This window comes from Lonchura striata, chromosome 5 (assembly GCF_046129695.1).
Source record: "Lonchura striata isolate bLonStr1 chromosome 5, bLonStr1.mat, whole genome shotgun sequence".
In the NCBI taxonomy this organism is placed as follows: Eukaryota; Metazoa; Chordata; class Aves; order Passeriformes; family Estrildidae; genus Lonchura; species Lonchura striata.
The window spans coordinates 34,920,129-34,941,466 of record NC_134607.1 but is presented as its reverse complement, the minus strand read 5'-3'; the positions used below and the strand labels follow the sequence as shown (position 1 = coordinate 34,941,466).

The 21,338-nt window shown below is 36.4% G+C and overlaps 1 protein-coding gene across 1 annotated transcript in view; it reads right to left on the bottom strand.

Moving 5' to 3' along the window:
- The window catches only part of TFEC (transcription factor EC), a 37,684-nt gene extending 16,749 nt beyond the window's left edge, over positions 1-20,935 (bottom strand). The window contains exons 1-3 of the mRNA XM_031503703.2: positions 20,887-20,935; positions 16,748-16,999; positions 14,597-14,692 (exon numbers count right to left, since the gene is read on the bottom strand). Coding sequence (XP_031359563.1) covers positions 14,597-14,692; positions 16,748-16,828 — 177 coding nt within the window. The 5' untranslated portion in view covers positions 16,829-16,999; positions 20,887-20,935. The remainder of the gene's footprint in view (positions 1-14,596; positions 14,693-16,747; positions 17,000-20,886) is intronic.
- Between the last annotated feature and the right edge of the window lie 403 nt (positions 20,936-21,338).

Sequence of the window (21,338 nt, the reverse complement as noted above, 5' to 3'; positions counted from 1 at the left end):
CTAATTAGAAGGATTCACATAAGCATTACTCCAGAAGGAATGGGCAGGGAAGAAGAGACAGTGGGGTAGCTCTGTATTTTAGGGAGTGCTTGTACAGTCTAGAGCTTAAGGGGATGCTAAGGTTGAATGTTTGTGGGTAAGAATCAGGGGGAAGGCCAGCAAGGCAGTTTTACTAGCTGGATTTTGCTATAGACCACCCAACCAGGATGAAGAGGCAACTGATGTATTCTATAAGTAGCCAAGAGAAGTCTTCTGATTGCTGGCCCTTGTTCTTGAGGGGGACTTCAGCTTACCAGAGGTTGTCTGGAAATACAACAGCCTAGAGGAAACAGTGCAGAAGATCCCTGGAGTGTGTGACAACTAACTAACTTCCTGACAGAGCTGGTGAGCAAAACAGGTAAGGAAGGTGACCAATGGATCTGCTGTTTGTGAACAGACAAGCACTTGTACAGATGTGACATTTGGAGGCCACCTTGGGCACAGCAATCATGAAAAAATAAAGTTTTTTAGTCTTTAAAGTGTGAGGAGAGGGGTCAGCAAGACTTGGACTTTCCAAGGGTAGACTTTGGCCTGTCTAGGAGATTGGTTAAGAGACTCCCTTGGGAGGCAGTCCTGAAGGGGAAAGGAGTCCACAAATGCTGAACCATGAAGGAAATGCTAAAGGAGCAGGATCAAAACATCTTCACGTATGAAAAGATGAGCCAGTGAGGAAGACTAGCCTGGCCTGGCTGAAGTTACAGCTTTGGCTGGAATGGAGGGGGAAAAAAGCACAGTGGAAGGAGAGGCAGGCAACTCAGGAGGACAGCAACAGTGTTGTGAGGATGAGCAGGGAGAAAATTAAAAGGCCCAAAACCTAATTAGAGTTTAATCTAGCCACTGCTGTAAAAAGCAATGAAAAATGTTTCTATAAACACATCAGCAACAAAAAGAGGGGTAAGGAGAATTTGTATTGGATGTGGGAAAAAATACAGTGACAAAGGATGAGGAAAGGTCTGAAGTACTTAATGCCTTCTTTACCTCAGTCTTTAAGAGTAGTATTATTTGTTCCTTGGGTACCCAGCCACCTGACCTGGGAGACAGAGCAGAATAAAAAGCTCACGATCCAAGGGAAATGCTCCGTGACAGGCTATAAACCACTTAGATAGACACAGGTTCATGAGGCCAGACAGGATGCACCTGAGGGCCCTGAGGGAGCTGGCAGAAAAGCTCACTGAACCATCTTGAGTCATTTACCAGAAGTTATGACTAACTGAGTCACAGTTAGCAAGGTCACAGTTACTGGAGTAAATGTGGACCATCTACAATGTCCACATGGGCCAGAAGGAAGATGGAGGAACTACAGGCCTATCATCTTGATGCAGGTGACAGGAAATGTCATGGAAAGTTAGTGTCAATTGCACTATCTCTTATGTGTCTTTCTTCTGTGAATTTAGTAGAAATCTCAATTATATTGCAATGGCCACTACGACAGATAAGTGGCTTTGTGGATATGGCCACTGGTGGTCTCCCTTTGACACACTGTCTTCATTCACAGCACAAAAATCTGCTATTAATAAGTGTGCAAGGATTAATTCTCAATGTCAGGATTCAGCATCAGGAGGAGAAATAGAGAGTCATCAATGTTTTGGACACTTGAATGTGTCCAAATGAACTGAATGATCTCTGTCCTTTATTCTTGACTCTGAAGAAAGTTTGGTGTGAATGTTGCAGGCTTCCCATGTGTACCTTCTCAGGAAATCTCACTGGCACATTTCCTAATGTGAAAATTTCCAAATAAACACTTTAAAAATCACATAAGAAAGACATAGTTTAAATTAATCATTTTTTTCTGATTACCAGAGACTTTTATAATATACAGTCAAAAATCGTGTTATTTTGTTGAAATTGTCTCTCTGAATTTGCTCTTCATTGGTATCAAGCATAGAAAATTCCAAGGAATTTCTTTGCTAATGTTACTGAACACTGAGAACAATCTTACAGTAGAAATTGGCTGATTTTGATACAACATGAGAAAACATACAGGAAGTTCTCTTAGAAATGTAAACATCTGTAAGCAACTAATTTTCATATTATAAAATCAAAACATATAGCACAATATATTATAGAAAGTGTGAGTCAAAATATATTTAGCTGCTTGGATGTGTACCAAAATTCCAGACATTGTAATGCAATTTATTCCTTATAGTGTCCATTAAACAGGGAAAGTTTTTGCAAAAAAACTGAGGTTTCAAATAGCTTCCAGGCCAAAATTAAACGATAAGTATATACACACACAGACACACACACACACACACACACACACACACACACACACATTATTTCACAAAAATTCAACTCAATGTTACTAAAGGTGCAAATCACTTAAAAAAGCACAATTATACAATATGTATACAGTGATGATCTTACAATTCTATAGTACTGTGAAACTTGATGAATCCCAAAATTATTTTAAAATCCAATTGATTCCACCATATCAAAAGCATGTTCTTGTTTTCAATTTAGGTGTGGAAACAGACATTTGGTATGAAAATTCCTAGGTACCAGCAAATAATTTATCTTGCAGGTGTCATATTGGTTCACACCTGTGTTGTTTTGAGAACTCCTTGTAAATCACATAATTTCCAAACCTTGCATTCATGATATCTATATTTATGTATATGTATCTAGGAATTTAAATGCAAGTGGCTTATAAGGAATGAGAACAGAAATATTAAAAATAGCAGAATATAATACGCCATCTTTCCTACTTCTGAAATAACAGCCAGCTTTGGACAAAAGATAACAACCTTTAGCACAGTAAATGGTTAACTGGGAATAACCAGTGACAATGTAGTACAGGAAGAGAATAATACAATTTCTAATTAAAACTGCAAGGAGCATTGAAGAAAGCAGGCTGTAATTAACGAAGTTAGCATTTGGCAAGGACACTGGGGTTAACATTCTTCCTTTTGTATAAAGTGTCATGGGATCTTCAATGCCTGTGTGCAAGGACTGGAACATGAGAATTTCCATTCATGGGGCTCAGTCCTGAAAGACACTCAACTTTGAAGCTTAGACCAATTATAAAAGCAAACTTCAGCTGGACTACCTGAGTCAATACACCTCACAGGTGCCTGTGACCTTGTGCTTGCTGACAGTGTCCAAGGGAAGTACTGTGGAGGTGTCATCGAGAGAAGATTGCTATATTCAATCCTTGGGTCTGAACTGCTGTGCAGGCAGGATTGTGCAGCAAATACTAAGGGTTTATTAACAGCATGGATGACTAGAAATGGACAGCTTTGATCAAAATTTGTAGTCTCTAAAGCCAAGTTTGGGGGATTTTATAAAGGAAAACATTACATGAAAGATAATGCCTTATGAAAGAAAATTATGTGGTATTCCAAATCTTATAACATGATAGCTGTTGGTAAATATAATGTAATTTTAAGCAAGATTTAAACTAATAGAATTTCCAGATCTTCCAAGAGAAGGATGCTGAATGCAGTAATAAAATGTATGAATACAGGTTGTCTGCGCCTATTCATTGTAGTCCTTAAACAGGTCTATGCCACAACAACGTTCACTTGCACGATCACATACTATTTAAGAATTTCTCCCTTTTGGCCAATCTTTGCATGATGTTTGCCTTACAGTAAAATTCAAGTATGTAAGGATCATGATTGTAACACAATCAGTCTTGCACAGCTAGAAAATAACAGCCCAACCATTTTCCAAAACTAGATTTTTCTTAATTTGAGAATTCTGCTGAAAATGGTAATGCCCAGTCTGGACTAGAAAGCATTTCCTGGACACTGAGTTAATTTCATATAATTACATAATCTAGTTCATGAGCCAATTATTCTCAGTCTAAAATTAATTAGGTTTCATATCCCCAATATTTTTATTTGGATTAATGTTAAAAAAGTTGAATGATCATAAATTATTGTCAAAAAGCTTATCTTTTATTTCCATTTGTAGACAAATTTTATTTTGTTTTGTGTTCCTTTAAGACATGTGTCATTGTTTAATATCCCCAGGTGACTACTGGGAGTGAACATAGTCCCTTGAGACTTTGCTTTGCTAATTTGGACAGGCCATGATTCTTCAGACACACTTCCTATGCAATACTATGTTCCAACAAGAGCCTCTCTGTACCTTTTCTGCTTTGCATTGGGTTTTCTGAAGGGTGGACACCTTATTTTGCCTATAGCATTCAAAGAGTTTCATGCTCAGTGAATCCCATACTGGATATTTCCTCATGTCTCTTGGAAATCAGTCTCATGATGGATACTAAGATCATATTTATCTCCTTTATGCAGTCCCATCATTTGATGGCTTATAGTTATCCCCCGAACAACTAATGTAACCAGATCTTATTCTGTCATCGCCAGTTAATGAGTTCTCAGCTTACTGCAGACATTCCTGTTATTAGTATTTAAATGAATGACCTTCCACTCAGTACTATTACATTCCTTCCATTTAGACCATTCTGTCATCACAGTCATATAATTCTTCCTCTATGATATCCTCATTCTTTTTTGTATTGGCAATATTTTTATTTTTGCTGCCACAGTAAATTCCATCAGTGTTTTTTTGTTTCAAGTTCACTAATGAAAATATTAAGTAAACGGAAATCAAGGATTGGTTATTGGTGAACTTCATTAATATCTTTTTATTTTGAATAGAAAAACTTTATTATTTCTTTACCTTGCTCCTCAGCCTGAAAGGAATTCTCTTCAGTTACTTTCTAAATAACCTGTACTGCATTTCACTAAAATGTGTTCATACACAAGGTTGTCAACAGCAAACCTTGAATATACAGGACTAGCTAAAAATTATTAATTCCAGTAAGAAACAGCTCTCCATATGCCCAAAGGATGCCACTACTCAAGAATGATGGAGGGTGTGTATATCTTTAAAAAACAGACACTTGAAAATATTCTAGTTGTCTAAAATGGCTAAACCCTGGGATATCAAGAGCTCTTCATCAAAGGTATCTGGACTGTCCTGACAGGTCAAAACAGTTCATCAGCTAGCCTGCTTTCCCTTGAGGAACCTGCAAACAGACAACAGGATAGACTGTCCTGTTACCCAGCTGCCATTTCTCCAAGGGTCTCACTTCCTCACAGTCACACTCACAAGCCCAAGCGTGATTAGAAAAGTCAGGATGTCCCCAAAGAAGGACTAGACTGCCTCTACCACACATCTTCATTCTGTCTGGATTAGAAGTTCTCATGAAAAGAGGCAAGCAGGAAGCAAGTTGCAGGAATAGTCCTTCTAGCAGGAAACTCCTTTGCTACCCTTTTTTCTAGGGTTAATAGCTGCAGACAAACAACCCACCAAGTGTGCCTGTTTCCTGCAGTAACAGCGTGTGTTATGTTTCCACAGCAGCTGCTGTGCTGTGCAGACCGTTCTGAGGATCACTGACCCTTATTACACGTGGTCAGATGGTCAGTACTGCACCTGCAGACTTGGCAAACTTCACAGGGAACCACAACACATGGGGCTTTACTTGTCACAAGAGAGAGACTTAGCTGCCTAACATGAAAGGTTGAGTACTGTATCTGCAAGAGAAAATTTGTTTTGGTTCTTGGTAAAAATTGGTATTTGTTCAAACTGCATCTAAAACAAAAGATTAGTGCAATATTTTGTAATTTTTCACCCTTAACTATATCCCACTTAAATAATGTTCTCAGGAGCTTAATTGATAGCAACACTTCAAGGAACAGTTTGGTAAAATGAGGCAACTTCTTAGCCACAAAAGAATTTAGCACCCATCTATTTCAATGTGTTTCTTGCCTAATCATTTTAATTAAAATTTAAAAACCCACAAAAGTAGGAATTTTGCACAATGTTTACATTATTATCCCATATATGCATCCCAAATACAAAAATCTCAATATGGAATTGTGTCCACAGTTCATTTCACATATGTCAAAAAAGTTTGTGTTTGTGTTACTGGGGTACCAAACACAAAAACACAATTGATTGTTTGTCATGCCTTTACAATTTATTTATGAAAGGTAAACAAAATGTTTTCTCAATCTCTCAAGTTCACAGATTGACCTCAAAGTGTGCACTGAATTTGGCCAAATAGTGAGTTGATCAATAAATGTATATTAACACATTAACAAATCCATTTTCTAAATAACAATACCTGGTATAATGGGTGTTTGCAGGTTTTGACAAGAGGAAAACTGGGGGAGTTTTTGTATTTCAATGTGTGTTTTAATAAATTGTGACTTTTCATCTTCTCAAATTTATTGCAGACAGGATGCATATTCTTGTCAGTACAAGTACTGTGCAGGAATGACTAGGGTTCAGCTTTCTTTCTTAATTGCTGTGCTGCTTGAAGAAAGTTGAACATAAACTATGTTATCCTTTTTATTTGTAAGGATGTGTTTGCACTATTAATTGCCAAAGAACTTGTAGTAGACTTTTTTCAGAATTTAGAAGATCCCATTTACACCTAAATTTTCTTGGTCCTTTTGCAATTGCAATATAAAATACTTATATTTGAGTACAAATGGTCTTCAGCAATAACGATTCAAAAATGTTCCAGTTTCTCTTTTTATTATGCAAAGAGACTAGCAGAAAATACTATCCTTCTCAGATTTGTTTTCATCTGAACAAATTGTATCCCCTTCTATATTTATCTTTAACATGTTTTATAATTACACAATCCTCAACCAGGGACTTAATGTTCAGATATATTATATCAGATATTATATATTATGCATGAAAACTGGTTCATTTTTTATCGTCCAATAATGATCATCAAGATGGTTCATTATTCATCAGAGAAAAATGAACTCTCTTCATATTCCAGTCATAGTACATTTCTGCCCTGATCATATACTTAGAAGTCCATTGTCTAGATAAATGTCTGATCAAATATGACCAAGCAAAGGAATTTTCTGGAGAATCAACCCTTTGCATGACATATATGCTATTTCAATTACTGCCTTTTAACTGTATGGTTTTAGCTCTTTTTTACTTTTCTGATCACAAAATTAACAGACACAGTCCAGAAGTTAAGTGATGCTGTGATAATGTCATCATTCAACTTGCAGCTGGAAATCAATTCGTAAGAGTACTGCCCTCTAAACCCCAGGTTCTGAAAACAAAAGATGCCAATTAAATGGTAGATCTGTTAGCTATTTTACTATTATTTCACAAGTAACACCAGCTAATGCACTAATTCCTGGTTCCACCTTACTTCAATTTTGTTGGATACAGCATGTAAATGCATATATCAAATCATTTAAATTCTTCTTCTAAAAACAATGTAAAGCACAAAAACAGTGGAAAAAATGAGGCTGATGGAGATTTATTTATTTATGTTTTATACTTAATATATTTTATGCTTTATATTATGTCCTCTGAGCTGTCATCTAACACCTAAGTCTCTGAACATATTACAGTAAGGTTTTTATGTTCTAGTGTGTTCACATGGGTGTACCATGCAGAATTTCATTTTGGTGGAAAATCCTTTCAGTAGGGTTTGACTTCATATAAATTCACAAATGCATATTTCTACTGTAAGTATAAATATGTATAAATATAACTTTAAATATAGTGTAAATAGTCAGCTACTTAATAAACTACTTTACACATATATTAAAGGTCATTGAAGGCCTAGGTTGATGGAAAAGGAAGTGCTAAGATGATCAGTTGTACTTTTGGAAGTGTATTTATCAAAATGGACTTCAAGAACTCCTTGCTTTCCACAGCCCAGTTTTGTCTTGCAGTAAAAAGCTTGACAGCACCTGGAGAAAAAAGTGGCTACTGTTGTTGCCTCTGAGTTCACAAGCCTTTTATTCAACCTATGTAAATGCCATTGATGGAAATTCATACAGTTTCTCTCCAGAAGGCATCATAACCTGTATGCTGCAGACAGCAGTGAGCTAAGTATTATCTTCTCTATGGCCTGCCACATCCTAAGGTCTTCAAGTCTTGCATTGCTGTATACAGAGAACAGCACAAGATGCAGCAGAGGCTTTGGAATAAAACAAAATCTTCTTGGTGGCCACAAACAGGAATTTTCTGGCAGATCCTGCTGCACAGGGGCTTGGAATTAATAAGAAATGAATATTGAGACAATTAGAAACCTGTATTAACTATCCTTTTCTCTCACTACTGTTAAAAAATTGTTAAGGTCTGATATAAAGACCATGTTTGTAAAAGGTATTTGCATATAAACAACTGCATATTTTTGAATAATCCTTCATTTCTGTCTCTTTGCCTTTTAGAAAGAGGAAACCAGAGAGGAAAAAAGAAATTTTCCCTTAGTTTCAGAGTTATGGACACTTTACTACAGTTGCATGAAGATTGAGTCTTTTGGCTTCCTTTAGCCAGAGTTCTACCCCCAAAATAGAGCAGGATTAGTAACATTGGTCTGTTAGCATGCCAGAGACAGAGCTGAACTTTTTGGTCATTTTACACAGCTCTTGAATGTTGCAGCTATGTAAAAGTAGATAATAATTTTTCTCCTGACCCAAAGTAATGCATGTTCTGTTGTATGAAGACCTTTTCTACAGCATGCAGGCAAAAGGGCTGTACACTGCCCATTTCCACCTTAAACTACTAAATTGTGTGAAATACCAAAAACAAACCTTCATCTGACATTCGTATGACATTCAAAACAGCAATGGTAATGATAACAAAAGATACTTCCAGATGCACCAAACAGGCCTGAGGAGTTCTGAATTTGTGCTTTTCATAGTTAGTTTTTTTGCAACTGAAGCAACTGAAAGACACAATTTCCTACCTAACACTTTTATAGTATTGAAGGAAGACAAAGAAAATATTTGCTCACCAGTTTTATTTTTGAGGCGCCTATTATTTCCTCAATAGCTACTGACTGTTTCTTCTCCTTCATTTTTCTTTTTCGTTAAACTTGTAAATGATACCAGAGTGTGCTCGACAGAAGTTTATATACTTAGGTGAACTTTGATTCTTCCTTGGACTTTAAGACTAATCTAGTGTAGAATGTGATTGACAAAGCATTTTCATTGATGTTATGCAGCCTTTTCAAGTTAGCCAACCTAAGCAAATGAGGTTGTTAATGTTTACTCTGGCCCTTTCTCTAAAATGGTTTTGAACTTTAGCAGATTTTATCAAGTTATAAGGTTGCCAAATTACATCAGTATTCACTAAATAAAAAGAACTCATAGGGGGCTGCCTAGATCAGCAATGCTTTGTGCACCTCTAGTGGAAAGCTGGCTTTATTTCATGACTGAATAATTAGAGCACTTGTTGAATAAAATACTTTGGAGAATACCTACTTGAATTTCTTCCTATTGTATGATTCCTGAGAATAAGACAGAGAGCAGATTCTGCAATCCATCCAGATGGTCACCATCAATATTTAACAAATAATTATTACTGTCATGATGAGAAACTGTGACCTCAAAGACCTTGTAATAGCAGTGAGATTTTGCAGACAGAATGAACTATGCTTTTACTAATAGTGCCTCCCTAAAATCAAATGCAGAGTTAACTGATTTAATCAGAACTTTATAACAGCTGCAGTTAATAGAATCATAAAAATTAAAGGAAAATACCTGTCTGTCCTATCCTGATATAACTTCTACTCTGTACCTGTACAACACAAGGTTTTTTTTCCAAATGCCAAAGGAGCAAAACAAATACAGCCACTGAGGATTTTCTCCACAAGCTCTTTTCCTGCAAGAGTGGCAGAAGTGAAGCAATCCCACTGACTTGACTCCCAAGCACACTGGAAATTAACAGTGGCTCCCAATCTTGGTAAAATACTGAACTATGAGTATATGAAATGAAGATGAAGCAGTGAAGCCTCAGAAAATTCCTGAAGAGTGACCCATTGTAAGGCACCACCTTTACCGAGTTTGCCACCTTTGCCACAACTTAGAATACCTGATAACCCACATAACTCACAGCTGGCACAACCCCTGACTTCCAGCATGCCCAGGTGCTTTGCTTCCCTTCTCTGGTACTGGTTTCATTCTTCTTCCCTCGACATTCCTGCTGCTAAGGTCATTCAAGGGGATGCTTAAAGAAAACATTTCTTAAATACTACAAATTAAATTATAGTATCATAGAATGTTAATGGGTTAGTATGGACCTTAAAGATCATCTAGTCCCAACCTTCTCTGCCATGGGCAGAGAAACCAAACCAGGTTGCTCAAGGCCTTAATCAAGCCTGGCCTTGAACACTGCTGGAGTTGGGGCATTCACAAGTTCCCTGGGCAAACTGTTCCAATGTAGCACTACTCTCACAGTAAATAATTTCTTCCTACATCAACATGGAAACATTTTTTTCTTAGCTTTATTTGGTACAGGACATGGAAAAAATCCAATGATAATATTTTCCATGAAGTAGCTTTCAATTTTTTTCCATTCTGAAAGGAACGGCTCCATTTAGTTCAGTCATTGAGTATTGACTACTCCAGCAACATGGAGCTGAATTGATTCAACATACCAGCAGCTGGGTCTCTCCTGGTAACTTTTTTAAATCCAATTTCATGGTAGTGTTCTGCCTGAAGCACTGCTGTGCAACTATTTCTTAGCTCTCATTGCCAGCCACCTAACTGCTACGGAGCCTCTCTCCCCAGGCTTCTTCAAAAATAGTGCTGAAAGTTCTTGTTTTCTTATGCACCAGAAAAAAAGACAACTTAGAATACTTGAAAATATTCACAAGATTAAATTATTTTTCTTGCTGGTCCCACCCAGGTCTGTGCAAGAGAGGCCTTTGCCATTACAGAACATAAAATTCCTCTCACTTCATTCTTATTCCAAGCCAGCCAATCTCCTAATGCTTTTGACATAAGTTTTAGTGGACTGCATGTCAAGTAGAGAGCATTATCCCAGTTGTACAGTGATTATTTGGACTGTAACCATTATTTCTGAATGAAAGTACTGGTAAATTGCTGTTTTCATACAGATCTCCTCTGTTGTTACTAGATTACGGGGTTTACTCATGAGTCCTAGGGCTGCATATATACATTATCAAAACAAAACAACATTTAGTACAAATAAGTGATTCATAAGATCACACACTGTTAAATCACACCTTGAAAAGCACAGAGAACCTATTTTTTAACTCTACTCTTTCTTCACTGTTACTAATGCTCTCAACATCTACTTTAATATGTTTCTTAAATTTTTCTCCTTGCTGATATTAAAAGCAGTGTACAGCAGAGCTTTTTACTACCTGCCCTAAATTATTAATGATGGTGTAATATATGCTTTGTATTAACAGACCTAAACATCTACACTTCCTGTGTTCTGAACATTTGGAAGTACTAATATACTTTAAATTCCCTACAAAAAAGGAAGTATTAATATACTTTAAATTCCCTAAAAAATGTTAAATAGGTTGTAAGGATTTTGAATAATAAAGAACTTCTGATAAAAATGAAAAGTATTTACTTTTCAAATGTCTCTCACCATATCTGGCCTACATGACAGTAGTTCACTTCTAAAACTCACTCATATATTATTTGTTTCATTTTTTAATTATCCTTATACAGTCAGGAACAAACCTGCTTCCCCTAATATGATACTTAGAGAAAAAATATTTTCTTATAATAAATAAATACCCTGCTGTCTGTTAATTAAAATTTCATAAGACTAAATTATTATGACAAGGAAAAATTCGTTTAAATTGGTGCCGTCTTTTTTTATTAAAGTTTACCTTCTCCATAATGAACAAACAGTTTTCATTAAATGATAGTTCATAAGAATAGTTATGATTTTATTTCAGTTATGCTTTATGAGCAAAGATATAATTTAATTTACAAATTCTTTCACAGGAATCAAGACCCTCCATGTAGGGAGGACCTAGTCTTACATTTTAACCAAACTTCTAAAAGATTGTTATAAAAAGTAGGCTTCTGCCATTAGAGTACTCTAAAAAACAATAGAAACACAAACAGAAAAATCCTTAGTTTAAGCAATTCTTAAGTGATCACCCAAAACCAGACTGTTTCATGAAATTATAAATTTGGGTCCAAACACAAGCCAGATAATCCACCCCTCAGAAGTTGTAATTATTTTAATGAGAGATGGAGGAATTTCTTATTTTCACTTCTCTGATTCTTCTTATGCATAACTGTAATTCATTAATTCAGGGTCAGACAATGAGCCTTTGAGCAATTATTCACATGAGTGATCTCACAGAATTCAATGTCTTCATTTAACGTGCCATTAAAATGGTGCATTTAACTAAAGTAAACATTAGACCACTGCAATATACAACAGGTTGCACCGTAACAAGTGGGAAGATTACTCAGCCATTGAGTAAGCCATTGAGAACACTGAGACAGAAAAATGGCATCATGAATTTATCTTTTTCAAGAAAAGATTTCACTTGAAAAAGCACCTAAGCCTTTTATCACATTCTGAAAACCAAGTCAGTCAATTTCAGAATTTCAGAGATTACTCTGCTCAGTTTGCAAAATCAAGACAATCCCAAGTAAGGAAAGTCTAAAAAGAAATTCTAGAAATACTTAGGAATTATGCTGGAGAATTTTAAAGAGAAAGCCAAAATCAGCCAGATACAGAGGCAACTCAGTCTCATGTGCAATCTCACTTATTCCATGTTTATGTCAGTCACCACAGCAAGGCACCTTGTGCACATGTTGGAGCTACTATTGGACCTTGCTGAAGTGCAGCACAAACCCAGCATATCTCAGGGAAATTAAATATTCTCTCATTCTTGATCATGCCTCCTAGTCCAATTCTCTAGTAATACATACATGTTTGGCTCAGATAAAGAAATTTCATTATGTTTAATGTGATAATGAAAAACTGGATATAAAAAAATATTTTCTACATGCATCTCTATCTTTCTCTATTGCACAGCTTATGACCAAAATTTTGCTGGCAGATTTAGGATGTTGCCTGAAAAATGGCATAAAACCAAGTGGCATGAGTTAAATGCCTGAGATCTCTCCATGTGCCTAATCCTTTTGTATATTTTTAAACTGCACAGTGCTAAAAGAGACAGCACAAGCAGAGACACCACTCAATTTCCTCACTCCGATGCAGTTTGCCTGCCTTGTTGAAGACAGGCTTTATTTTGCCACAGTATTGAACAGAGCTATTTGGAAATGTGTGCTACTCCCTGGCTTACCTACCAGCCTGCTTATTTCCTCAGCACAAATGAAAATCCAAATACGATTACTTGTCCCAGAGGCACTTCAAGAGTCCCAAATCTTTGCAAGTACAATACTATCAAGGTCTAAAAGATAGTGCATATTTCCTTCCTCATTGAGACTAGGGTATTTAATAAATTTTAGAGACAAATGTCCTTCAAGGCTGAAGATAAAGGCTAATGAACCTGGAATTAGGACAGATTAATATCATCCAATTTGAAAAGGTTTAGAGGGAGTATGACTTCAACTCAAAACTCAGAATTCATGCCTCTCATCCCCATCCCACGCTATCATACCTGAAATTATCCTCCCCTGCCTCACATTCATTTGAGCCAAATTATTAATTCACTCCTCAGGGACCATTTCTTTGCTGTGTTCTGTACAGAGACATGTGTAAATCAGTCCAGTTGCATTAGTTATGTAGTTGGCATGCAGATATCAGGTGTTCATGGAAATGTTAATTGGCATTAATGCTGGACTGTATAGTGGTAAACATAGAAGAGTAGAGATGTTGTCTCCTAAGGTATTTTTGGAGACAGTGAAGTTCTGTAAGTCAGAAAAAGATATTTCTCCAGAGGGCAATACAAAGCAAGCACCTGCCTGTATTTTGATGTGAACTTGGTGGATTGTCAAAGCCTGTGAAAATCCTCCTGCCTTCATCAGGGTGAAGTTTCCCTTTATGGGTATACAGTTTAATGCCCTGAGGACAAATAGTTCTGGACATCAGCTAGGGTAAAGAGGACAACATATATCCTTCTGTAAAGTGAATTAAAAGTATTTATATGTATTACTTTCATAAATAATAACACTCTATGTGTTTTTGTGTCCAGAAAAGCTCCATCCTTCCTCTTCAACTATGCAAGATATATGGAAAAATAACTAACTTTGTTAGTCCTTTCACATTTATTCACAAAGAGACATCATAAAATTGAAGTTTGTTACATTAATTCCTGTGAAGAAGTAACATTCCTCTTATTTGTCCTTGAAATTATTAAACTAAATGCAATTTGTCTGTATGAAAGTCCAGAACTAGAGCCTTGCTTCAGGATAAGACACTGGAGAAACCACTGTACCATAGAAACTATTACATGGGGATGTTTTGACTTTTTTAGTTGAGGTAGAAGGATCTTTAAGCAAGGTTTGAAAAGGCCTTCTAGGGTCCAGAGACTCTTTTTCCTTATTATTTTTAGCACTGCACAGACATCAATAACTCCAACTGTTATGGCAGATTTAGGTTATGCAACAAGCATTTTGCTGGGCTAGAATCCCACGTGCTATTCAGACCATTTAAAACAACTATGTCTCACCACACTGCTGCCCTTTTCTTTAATAATTATTGACAAAAAGGCAACCAGCTGAAGAGAAAGGAGAACAGTCCACTGATACTATTTCTTAGTTTCTGAACTGTGATGTGCTTGAACAACTCAAAGAAGCTTTCTAGTATAAAAAGCAAGATGAAATTCAAAAAAAATACTTACAGTTCTTTGCATTAGTAAAGGAGTTTCAGAACAACCTATCCCTTCATCATTAAAATTTGATTCCATATTGATTATGTCTTCAATAACTTCTTCCATCTGATAAAATAATATTTAAAGAGAAATGACTACAAATGATAATAGAAAAAAGTTATTTTTAAAATACAGAGGAATTAATCTTGAATATTTATATCAGCAATAAAACTGTATTTCAGAACTTTATATCTTACAATTCAAACACTTCTATACAATATTCACTTTTTTTAATTCTTGTGAAAACCGTTGTGGTTTAGGAAGATACAACTTTCTCTTAAACGTCAGCTCACACCCCTATTGCAGCACCATGATCAGATGACAGGAGTGCCTAGTTAAGCTGTAACTGTGAACTTGATCAAATGTATCATAGCCACAGTGCTTTGCTGCACTGGTGCAGGAAGACTGAAAGGAGTCTCTCGTTCTGCAATGGTATGCGTCACTCAAAGTTTGGTGTTACATGCTCACTTTTGATCTAATCTGAGCCAAAAACTACTGAGGCAGATGGAATAGCTCAATAATTTGCTATTAAACAATGAGTACTTTGAAAGCCTGTAGACATATATAGATTTGGACAAAGTACAGCATGAGTTTTCAATAATTATGGTCTGGTTCCACTCACAATATAATTTTGGGAGAGATCTCATGATGAGCATGTCACTTTTAACTCTACTATCTGTAGGTCTTGGGAGCTGAAGGAATTTGAGATGGTTGTGTGCAACCACGTATCACACAGACATGGGACCTTTCAACACAGAGTTTTTAGCCACGTGGCCCAGCACAGCTCATACATTCATTCCTCTCCCTGTCTAAAACCAGAGAATACAGAACTAATGTGCCAGTAGTTTTGCCTAGATTTATCTAGGAAAGCACCATCAGGGCCAAAATTATACTAAGAAATGCTGACAATTAAACAATATGAAGGAGTGCAGTTTACTGCACCAACCTGGGTGTTTGCTCTATATTATTTACTAATATATCTACAGCCTACTTTCAACCACAGGGCACACCCGCATTAAGAAATTACATGGTGACAGTCATCCCCCTGAGTCTGAGATGAGATTATCCAAAGCATTGCAAAGCTGCCAGGATCTTGCCAGTGCCAGGTATCACCCTCCCAGTCTTCACCAGGCTCTCTCTTGGACACCAGGACAGACAGTGGTACAGGGCAGGCTCCTGATCAGACCCAAAAGGCCTGAGAACAGCTTCAGCACACTACACTTTGTCAGCATGGAGATGGTCAAATAGGTGTCCACAAAGGTCATTTAAAATAGCATTTTAAAGTAGCTCAAGCAATCCATAAACCTGACTTAAAATGTTAGTTGTCAATGCAGAAGGAATAGAGAGGCCCCAGATGAATTCTCCAGGAAGCTTTATGGACTCCCACATGCTTAGCTATGATACAGCCAAATGCTCAAATGAGTCATGGTGTATTTGTAAGATTCTTTTTTTCTATTAAAATTCAAGACATGCTACAGAATCTTCATTTCTCATTTCTGTAGGAATTCCCCTTTTACCTAATAAACAGTCTCTTTTGAAATCTATTGAAGTATTAAAAGCCATAATGGCAGACATCTCACACTGGCTAAGAATCTGATATTGTATTATAGCTGAACCTCTATTAAAATCAATGGTGGTACTAAAGTTAACATATCCTTGCCAATTTACTCAAGATAATCCACATAAAAATATAGCAGCTAACTGAAAAATGATTGAGTGATTTTTTTCAGTTACATATTGAAGGTAATCCGTATTTAACATTTTTTATGCAGCTAGGTTAATACCTTTAGACAGAAACAATTCCCATCTTTAAAAGGGATGTTTTTCTTTGCAAAGTGCATATTCAGAAAATGTACAGCAACATATGATGTGTATGTAAAAAGATGAAACAGTACATTTTATCTGACAGCAGTCTAAAAGCTTGATCCTGCAGTAAGCTATTCACAGGCACACAAGGGAACAACACACATAATCCAAAAGGATACAGAAAGCAAGTGCCATAACCCCTTGAAAGCTAAGAAAGTCATGTCTTGCCCACTTCTAGTGCAAGGTGGGTGATGTAACATTTTTGTAGAAGTAGACAGAGCCCAGTTCCCCTTTCTTCACCCAGCTCTGCCCTACCGCATTTTCGTGTTCGCCCCCGAGGGCCAGCAGCTTGGTGACAGGGCTTTCTGCAGTGCCAGCACTGCTCACGGGAGGCATGGGTCCGCTCCGGAGAATGGAGCTCACTCCCACTGGCTGGATTGTGTGAGAGTGGGACAGGGCGAGCGTCTGGCTGGACAGCTTGGTATCGAGGGTCAGGTACTGCTTCACCTGGTGCCTCTGGCTCTGCTGTATGTGGTATCTAGACTGATTTTCCAAGTGTGTTTGTACCTGGGAAGAAATAGAAATAACTGCTGAAGTTTCAAGTTGCTAATATTAGTATATATATGCTCACTCAAAAATATTTCAAAAACAGAATTAGAAAACATAACCATGGTCCTGAGGAAAGACCAGGATCTCTCTTGAGATCACTGCATCAAATCCACATGCATATATGAACTCTAAAATTAATATTGACTTTTTTGTACATGAAAGAGTAAATAAATGCACAGAGAAATATGATCCAACCAATTTTAGATAAAAACAGCAGTAGACATTCACTCACACCTCCACAATCATCTCGCCTTGTAATAAGTACAGTCACTAAAATGAGGCACTGCTGTACTTTGGCAATAGATTCCAAGCTGTAGTTCTGAATGACTGCTCACTATCCACAAGCAGTGAGGACTTTGTGAAGTGCCTATTGAGGACAGATAACTTTTTTAGTGGATTGGGCTTCATAAACTGAGTGGTCATGCCAAAATATCTGATTGAGTAAAACTTTGGGGCATCCTTTGATTATAGAGATTGAGAGTTGCTACTTCAAACAGCTCCAATTTCAGATCAATGTCACATACCTGCAATTTAATTACCAGAGGAGCACTGCATACACAAACCCTATTGTCATATCAGCCCTGTGGCTCTCTTTTCTTCCTATGGCATGACTGGTAACAAATGTCTTGTAATAAATTTTTTTCAAGTAGCCTCTGTAAGCATGATTAATATTTGTTAAATAATAACAAGAGTTCCTTTGAAAACTTTGAAAACTTTTTTCTGAAAAATCTTTAGTCATTTAAGCAAACTTCTTTTTGATTCTCCTAAAATACATAAGCAATGATAGCCATAAAAGCAATTTTCCTTTGAAGAAGTCTTATTTTCATATATATATTGCAGTACCTACTTTATTTTTAATCACTATAGTATAATTTTAATTATGCTTCTTTAAACTAATTTTCCATTAATATAAAAAAGACTAAGCCATGCAGTTATGAATATGAGATTAATTATTTTGATGTAAACCCTAAAGTTATTAAATAATATTCCATTAAAATATTGGTATAAAATCTTAAATACACTGATTGGATTTTCCCCTGATTTATGTTAGGAAGGTATGCATAATATATAAGGTTGCAAAAATTTTATGTATATTTGGGATTTACTTACATCATTATTTATTTTACCTTAGATTTTTGTAATAGTTTTATAAAGTACATAATGCACTGTTTAAGCTCTGACTTATCATGTGTAAGGATACATGTAAAATCATAAATAATTCAGATACTTATGCATCTTTTTAGTCCTTCATACTTAAGCTCATATTGAAAATAAGATACTCAAGCATTTTTTTAAATGGTAATCCAACTGAATCTATCCCATGCCAGTTTAACCATAATATCATTTTTGGGCAAAGTCAAATGTATTAAGGGAAAATAAATATATCCCACTGGATGGCTGGAGCAAGGATTCTCTGTGTATCTTCACTGTCTGCTGCTCTTTCAGAAGCATCCATGGACAACTCATGATTGTTCTGGAATCTACACTCATGGCCTGAATCCACACAGAGTGACATTACCCAGGACCTTGCAGTACCTAAACTGATGAAGATCTCTTTCCAGCAGGCAGAACCCTGCAATCAACAGCTTTGAAAACACAGATTCTTAATGTGGCATAAATGGGAGTTGGATCAACACACAGGCGACAATTGCATTTACTGCATTTTGCCCCTACTAATTTTTTATCTTAATGAAGCTGATGAATCCTTTGTAACGAGCAATTAATTTCTGCCTTAGAATTTTTACAGGCCTACTTGAAGCATAAAATCAAGAATATAATATACTTTCAAATTAAATGGGAAACATAAGAAAATTGCAGCATCCAAGATCTATACTACCTTGTTTTAAATGTGTTTTTAATAAGGAATTTTTATAGATCTGATCTGCTACAAGTAAATACTGAAAAGTCAGTGGCTTGCTTTTTTTTTTTTTCCCTCTGGGCCCCAGATTGCTAGTGGCAGACCAAAATCTCTGTGCATCCTGTTTTCTTAGTGAACCACCACAGGGCCATCCCACTAGGCAAAGGGAAGATCTGTGTAAGACATTCAGCTAACTGCAGATTAGGTAAAAAACAGTTTACCAGAAGTGCTTATTTAGTATGATCATCTTTCAGTGATTATGTCCTTTCCTGAATTTACACAGGCAGGAAAAGAATTAAAACTTTGCTGACAGGATCTATGTTGCTGTGGTTTTGCAAACCTCTCCATCCCTTTACTGTGCCAGTTACAGTCATTACAAAGCAGAATCTTTGAGGTTAAAAATAGATCTATGCCCCGATTTTCATCTTAATATATTCTAAATAAGTCTACTGCTAAAGTAAAGCAATTTTTAAGATCAAACCACAATGTAAAGACAAAGCAGTATGGGAAACCTATTTTTATAATAATTTTGTTAATATACAATAAAAGTGGAGTGGGGGGAGAGGAAATTCATACTATGAGAAAGGTATATTGAGATTTCAAGTCAAGCTCTCTAAATGTAGAACTATTTTTAAAACTGTGCATGTAATATGTGCAAACTAGGAGTAAAAACTCAAATCCTCATAATTTTATAAAACCAGATAGTCCAGTGTCTCATTCCAAGCATGACTGATTTATTCTCTATTGGGATGTTGCATGACTTCTGTTATCTTTTATCTTTGATTTATTGTCCATTGGGATGTTGCATGACTTCTGTTATCTTTTATCAGTGGTATGAAGGTAAGTTTCAAATTAGATTTTCTGAATTTTGCAGATACTTTTAACTCTTTTAAGTATTGCAAAAATTGCAAATGTTAAACTTGACTTGATTTTGAGTTTCATTTCAATGATGCACAAGGAGCAGTTAAGCACCAGCACAGCTGCTCCAAGAGGCTGTGGAGTCTTCATCCTTGGAGATTTTCAACACTTTTCTGGACAAGGCCCTGAGAACCTGAAGAAGCAAAAGAAATCTAAAAACAGACAGGGAAATTTAAATTGATAGTCTACATACAGAAACTCTGACTAACCATTATCAAGTCTGGTGAAAAAAGAATGGTATCAGGTTAGAAGTTCAGTGAAATAAATGCAAAAAAGCAAAAGACTGAAAGATCAGTTCTACATAAAGTAATCTCACAAGTAAAATAATCAAGACCAGCATGGACTTAGCTGTTTAAAGACCTTAATCATGGGCATGTTTTAGATTCACAAAATACAATCATTCTCAGGAAAAAAAAATAAAAAATGAAAAAAATAAAGGGAAAAAATATTTTCCAGAGTAGAAGAATTTTTATTTTTATCCCAATAATCCTAATATCGTAACCTCCAGCAGTGCCATGAGACCATATTTGCAATTCAGAATATTTTGAGGAATTCCCATAATTTATGACAATATTTTACCAGAGCCTGTGTGGAATTTTAAGATTCAGATGATGATGCTGATGCACCTTTTACTGCCATAACAGTCTGAATATAGGGTTACATTCTTTTTTTCTCTCTGTGGATCAATGAATATTTAATTTCTTGTTTAAAGCAGAAAAGCATGAAGGAAGACCCTGAAATGGCTTTCAGGATAGAGTATCCAATAATCTGGCACATCTGTGGAACATGGATTCACATCTCTGACAAAAATTAAGCAATGTGATTTGATTAAGCACATCTAGCTCTCAGCAGACCATTTTCTATTAAATGCCTGTCTGCCATCCTGTTTTTTTGTGAGATGGATGGCCTTGCTTGTTGGTAAACCTGATTTCTATTAATATCTAGCAAAAAGTAGGCACTCAGTGGCCACCTAATGATCCAGACCCTGACTCAGACAAACCTGACACAGCCCAGGACTTAGTGTTGTTCTACTGGTACATCTGCTCTAGTCCATAGTATAGTCACTTACCTGGCCCTTCCTGCCAAGTGCTCCTGATATCACATCTGCAAGTGTAACAAGGTGATGAATTTGTGCAGATGAAGTGCTGGTTCTCCTCCCAGACATTGTCTTGCAGCAGCTGCAGCCATGTATTTTAAATGCTAATTATCCCAGACTATTTGAGGAATGAATGACAGCATAAAAGCTAAAAGTTAATAGATTATCCACTCCCTTCTAGGCACTGCTTTTGTTTAGTATCTGGCTTTCCTAGACACAGTGAATTTAAAGTCTACTCAGAACCAGAAACTTCAAGCATGAAGGGAATAAAAGCATCCAAGACAAATGCAGATATCATGACCCCACCAGTTCCACAAAGCCAAAACAGAAATGAAAACTTTGAGATGGATTTTGTAATCTGGAAAAAGATCCCAATGCATGGGAAATTGACTGTACCTATTTCTATTTTATATCTCACTGACAAG